This window comes from Vigna angularis, chromosome 2 (assembly GCF_016808095.1).
Source record: "Vigna angularis cultivar LongXiaoDou No.4 chromosome 2, ASM1680809v1, whole genome shotgun sequence".
Classification (NCBI taxonomy): domain Eukaryota; kingdom Viridiplantae; phylum Streptophyta; class Magnoliopsida; order Fabales; family Fabaceae; genus Vigna; species Vigna angularis.
The window spans coordinates 30387329-30393328 of NC_068971.1; the positions used below are offsets into that span (position 1 = coordinate 30387329).

Genomic DNA, 6000 nt, shown 5'->3' on the forward strand with positions numbered 1-6000 from the left:
TGTCCTCAGTTTCGTTCGAAAATGTCAAATTAGTCTATTCTTTAAAAAATGCATCAATTACGTTCTCACTTAATAAAATTTGCATCAATGAAATCCCTTCCGTTAAATCCGTACAAACGGCGTTAATTATTTTTCTCTCTCTTCTACTTTTTCTGTGCAATGCATCAGCTTTTTTTCTCTCTTCTACTATTCTTCTTCTCTCTCTTCTACCAAATTAGTACAACCTTTAAAGTCATCAGAATATGTGGTTGCACACATTGTTGTTTGAGTTTCTCTTTCAGTGCAATCACTACTTTGCAATTGTTTTCTTCAGATCGCAGTTTCACCTTTTTCATATTTCTTTTCCCAGCATAGAAGTTTAGCAATTTCCTCAATCTTCCGTTGTTCCTCCTCAAGCTCATATTCAGGACGCTGCCACGCACGAAACTGCATTTTCCAGTTGATAGGAGGACCAGACAATACCCAGTAACCACCAGGTCTAAGAACCCGGTCCACTGCCTTCATGTATATTCCATCTAAGAAAAAAAGCTCCATTAAATATAGTTTCAAAATATTTCTTACTACCAAAAAGCCAAGGTAATAATTTTGTTAGCCCAATATCAAACAGTTAATAATAAACCAAGAACCGAAGTGAATTAAAAAACAGATTGATCTGATATAAGAAAAATGGGACTTTGAGCATCATCTTAACAAGAAATAGCAGGGCCATAGTTTAAGTACTCAAAATAAATTTAGGTTGTCTAAGCACGGGAGAATAAATCAAAGAACTTGACAAGACAACCTTCTAAGTTGTTAATTTACAATCAATACAAAACTGAATCAGGCTTCATTATTGGTATATATGCATATATCATAAAAAATTGTTTGTCATCCATAAAGGACATAATAACTTACGAAATCATCAACACAAGAGACACCAAGAAACTTTTTTATTGATCTAAAAGATATATTTTAATTGTTTAAGAGTAGAAATGTCATAGTTACACTCACCATTTGAACCCCATAGAATCAAGCAGCGAGAACAATGTGCCATATCAAAAGCTCTGGACGGGAAGGAAAGCATTATTGTTCCAAGAACACCAATGATTGCTGGAACACCTCTTTCCAAAGCAAATTGAACCTGTGCTTCATGAGAGTCCCTTGGTGCAATTGACATAGCAATAACATTTCCTTCATATTGTATCCAATTCTGCACAGCCTTCTCAACTGTCAAACTCTTGTAAGGTGCATTTGCATATGGTACATAATCACGACTCATGGGCCACGGAAATGGTGTTGCATATCCTCTTGGGGCAGGTATGAGACAACACAATTTGTCTTCATCAAGAAAACAATGCCTTTCTCTGTAAGCCATATTTTCTCGAGGAAATTTCATCGCTCGCATTTGATCGTGACAAGGCGTGAAATCAATGTAACGATCATCGCAATGTTTGAATTGCTTGACTTGTATGTCAGAACCATCAGATGAAGAATAAATAAATAACCCTTGATTTGCATAAAGAAGAAGATGAAGGAAGACAGAGATAACAGTGTTCTCAATATGAATCTTCCTTCTTGCAAAGGGTTATGAGAAGAAGAAGTTGTGATGACTACTGAATGAGAAAAAGTGTGACTTTAAAGGTTGTACTAATTTGGTAGAAGAGAGAGAAGAAGAATAGTAGAAGAGAGAAAAAAAGCTGCTGCGTTACACAGAAAAAGCAGAAAAAGCAGAAAAAGTAGAAGAGAGAGAAAAATAATTAACGCCGTTTGTACGAATTTAACGGAAAGGATTTCATTGATGCAAATTTTATTAAGTGAGGACGTAATTGACGCATTTTTAAAAAGATGGACTAATTTGACATTTTCGAGCGAAACTAGGGACAAAATAAGGTATTAAACCTTTAAGAATCAACTATTGTAAAAAGTTTCTCATTCCATACTCATTGGAACACTAACCGATGATAAATGAACGAAATTCAAAAGTCCTTTTGCGAGACTATCTATATCATGGGACGAGAAGAAACTATCAGAAAAAGAAGAAGAAAGCACCCTTTTGTGCGTGCCTGCAACCTCCCATTAAGGGAGACTAAGTTAGCCGGATTTTTAACTTAGTTTAGATTACATTAGACGTTTATCTTTTATGTTTGTAATTTAGAGATGGTTCAAGACCGTACTTATTTTTCAATATAGAGGAACTACGGTTCTTGTAGCGTAGAGATATTGTAAATGTTATGTAATCCTTCTTGGTTAGACGTGCCATTCTTGTCTACCTATTACCATGGTTACCATTGTGGTGCCACATGCAACTATTTAACTTTTTCTGTTTTGTTTGTGTCTTAAGCATCATCTTTTATAAGAGAATACGACTAGTTGCTGCGATACAATGGCTTATGGACAAATTATCCTATAAGACTAAACGCTAATAATTTAGCTAACTGTTAACCAACATATATTTTAAGAATAATTAACATTAACCAAATATTACACAGTCACTAATATTACACAACCATTAAAAATTCAAAAAAAAGCACAAGCAATGAAATAAAAAAAAAATGAAGCATATCTAGAATAAAGCTTATCTAAAAAATATACCAAAGCACTATGTAGCGATAACAGCGAGAAGAAGGAAATGTGCCACTAACGGTGACCAAAGCATGATCAATGACGCCAAAGAGCAAGAGCCACCAATAATGAGTCACCAACGATGAGAGCGGGTTAATGACGATTGTAAGCCGCGACAGAACCCTCAATGAATGTGAGCATTAATGACAAGAGCATGATCAATGACAAACAAAATTGTCAAGTTTGAAGGGTCAACGATGTGAATTGTAGTGTAGCGGGGAGCTAAGTGTAGTGTAGAGAAGAGTTGGGAAGAAGTGAAATTTGAGGAGCAAAAAAGGTTGAGAAGAAGAACATTAAACATTCTATATTAGTTAAAGTGACTAATCTGAATAGAAAAACTTATTCAATAATACAAAAATGCAACTACATCACATTTTATACTAGTTCTTGGTCTAACCGGTATAAAAAGTGTTATTGTCACCACCAAAACTTTTTATATTAGTTAGAGCCCCAACCTATATAAAAAGTCTTAAAATATTATAGTTATGTCTATATCACTTTTTATACCTAATGAATTATAACCCTTGTGAAAAGTCGCTATCAAAAATATTTTACACCTTGAGTCACTTTTTAAACTAAAAGTTCTCATTTAACCAAATTTTCAATATAGTTAACCACATTTAAAAAATATGTTAACCCCAATTCTTTTCCAACCAAATGTAATAATAAAATTATATCATCTAAAGTTCCATGGATAAAAAACTATTGAACCATTTATTTTGGAAGAAGATATATGGAATTAAGGTTGGAGGGTTATCTATATTGCCATAACATAAAGCCTTTTAAAGTCAATTTCAAGTTGATCATTATAGATAAATTAAAACATATTTACCATCATCTCAAAGATATTATAGGAAAAGATAAGACTATTATATCTTTAAGAATGATAATTTAGATTTTTTTTTTATTTTTCATATCTTAATAAATACATAGAGAGGATAGAAGTAGTGCATACCCCATTTTCGTTCAGAATTAAATTCAGTCAAATTAGATTGATTTTTGATTGGGATCTTCTCAACCATTCGTGGTTGTTCTGAACAAATTTTGTTAATTTTCAATCAGGCTTGACTTAGTCGAATTTGACCAATTTCGATCGAAACCAACCCTACTAAGTTTCGATCGTGATCATCTCAACCAAATTCGATCGAGACCAATTCGACCAAACTCAACTTATTTTTTATCAAAACTAAATCGAACTAATTTTCAATTTAATTCAAACTAACTATTTTTTAGCTCATTATATTTTTAACAATTTAGTTCAATTCAATTAATTTTATTCATCCCTATTAATAAGATTGTCTATATGTTCAAAGCTAATCAAATATGGAATACTATTGTTCTATTTCATTACTCTATTACGAGGATATACAGGTGTCTTATGCATTAAATGGCTTGAGTTCGTGGTTTATGTCCTTGAGAGTTTACACAACTTTTGACATTGAGTGACTTTTGCTTGCAAGAAATGACTTAAAAATAACGTCTACTTTTCTATGATCAAACTCGAAATTCAACTTTTCATCTTCTAAACAACTCAACCACCAATAACCACTTAATCACTTAATGTAGAAATGAAACAAATTATGAAGAGCATACATTTAGAGAACAATTTAAGAAAAAAAAAAGAACTAGTTTCCTAATTACCACTCAAATTTTCCCATTCACTGGCCAACTGTAACAAGGTTTGTTTTGAAGAACCATCTTTGAGTGCATGAGCAGCAAAATCTTTCAAAGTCCTTATTTTTTCACGCATTCCTTTACCTATTTCTCCTTTCATCAAACACTTTATCACCTTTGCAATTTCCTCCTTTTGCACTATGCCATCCTCGTTAAATCTTGGCCTCAATGCCACTTTCAGTCCTTCGGCTAACATCACTGCATTCATCCTCTGCTCTGCAAAGAGTGGCCACGTTATCAGAGGCACTCCCTCTTGCACACTCTCCAAAGTCGAGTTCCAACCACAGTGGCTCAGGAACCCACCAACTGAACTGTGACCAAGGATCTGAACCTGAGGTGCCCATGAAGCCACAACCAAACCTTTTTCCTTTGTCCTTTCCAAAAACCCTTTTGGTAAGAATTGCAAAGGGTCCTCCTCTGCAGCCTCAAGGTAAGCAGCATTAGGTAAATTACTTGGTGCTCTCAAAACCCATAAGAACCTTTGACCACTCAATTCCAAACCCAAAGCTAGCTCGTCGATCTGGTGTTGAGACAGTGTTCCACCACTTCCAAAAGAAACATACAACACTGAACAAGCTGGCTGCTTGTCCAACCATTTTAAACACTTATCATCCTCATTGTTTGACACTTTTTGTGTAATGGGTCCCACAGGGTACAGTTTGATCTTCCCATTTACCGATTCTTCCAATGCTCTTATAGCACCTCGTTCCATTTCTAAGAAGGTGTTCATGATAATCCCATCAGCTGTAACCATCGCTTTGGCACGTTCAAGAAAACCCTTGTAAGCTTCACTTGATCGATTTTGGGTTGGAGCAGGAAGATCAACCCCCAAGAGTGGTACACAACCTGGTAACCTTATAGGTTCGACCAGGTCCTTTAACTCACCCGAAACCTCCTCATCAAGTTTTGGCATGTGTAAGAGCAGTGACAATGCCATAGCTGAACCAGGAAAGTAAAAATAGGACAAGGCATGGAACTCCTTTGCAAATTCCAAGACTTGGAATGCAAAAACATCGGCCACCAATGCAGTTAAACGAACTTTAGATGACAAGGATCTGAGAACCTCGTGAATTGATGGGAGAGAAAGAGTAACGGTGAGTTGAATTTGGAGTCCGACGTATTGTCCTTGGGGAAACTGTTCTTTGCTGATTGGAGGAAGAAAGACGGAGTCAATGTTTGAAGGAAGAGTTTTGAGGTAAGCTATGGAGGATTCTAGGGGTGACCCAAGTGAGGGAACGATGCAGGTGACATGAAAATTTGGGTGAAGTTTGACAAGTTGCTTAGTGAACTCAACTATAGGGACAAGGTGGCTGAAACCAGGACTAGAAACAACAACTATATGAACTGTTTTTGCCATGAACACAGACCAAAGACTATGGTTTTGTTTCTCTCAAAACGATGCAGTGGTTTTGACTAGAGGGTTTTGACTAGTCATTCAGGAGTATTTTAAAGGTTTTATAAGAAAAATGTCTCTTTTATTGGAAAATTTTAAGAGAATTTAACTCTAAAAATTTATGGAAATAATTTAATTATTGAAATTTATAGAATATTAAATTTTGTAAAAATAAAAGTTTGAAATCTTTTATCTTATTCCTTATATTTGTCTTCCTATTTATTGCTTTTCAATAATACAGGGGTGAGTTTGAAGTTTATTTCTTTATGAATAAGTTTCGATATATACGGGTTAGAGTTTTTGTTTTCTTTTAATGGTATTTCTTAATTTTT

At 34.7% G+C, this 6000-nt stretch overlaps 2 protein-coding genes across 2 annotated transcripts; both read right to left on the bottom strand.

Moving 5' to 3' along the window:
- Window positions 1–309: 309 nt before the first annotated feature.
- Window positions 310–1375, bottom strand: LOC108327484 (probable methyltransferase PMT2). Its single transcript, XM_017561180.1, has 2 exons — window positions 991–1375; window positions 310–515 (listed from the first exon to the last, which is right to left on the bottom strand). Exons 1-2 carry the CDS (start codon window positions 1373–1375, stop codon window positions 310–312), a joined length of 591 nt encoding a protein of 196 aa, XP_017416669.1.
- Window positions 1376–4121: 2746 nt separating this feature from the next.
- On the bottom strand, window positions 4122–5644 carry LOC108327485 (UDP-glycosyltransferase 72B1). The gene has a single exon (XM_017561181.2). It carries the CDS (start codon window positions 5630–5632, stop codon window positions 4235–4237), a length of 1398 nt encoding a protein of 465 aa, XP_017416670.1. The 5' UTR covers window positions 5633–5644; the 3' UTR covers window positions 4122–4234.
- Between the last annotated feature and the right edge of the window lie 356 nt (window positions 5645–6000).

Coding starts and splice junctions, on each gene's coding strand:
- LOC108327484 (XM_017561180.1), bottom strand. CDS start 1,375: ATGAAATTTCCTCGAGAAAATATGGCTTACAGAGAAAGGCATTGTTTT. Junction 516..990: donor GATTCTATGGGGTTCAAATG/GTGAGTGTAACT, acceptor TTTTTTTCTTAG/ATGGAATATACATGAAGGCA.
- LOC108327485 (XM_017561181.2), bottom strand. CDS start 5,632: ATGGCAAAAACAGTTCATATAGTTGTTGTTTCTAGTCCTGGTTTCAGC.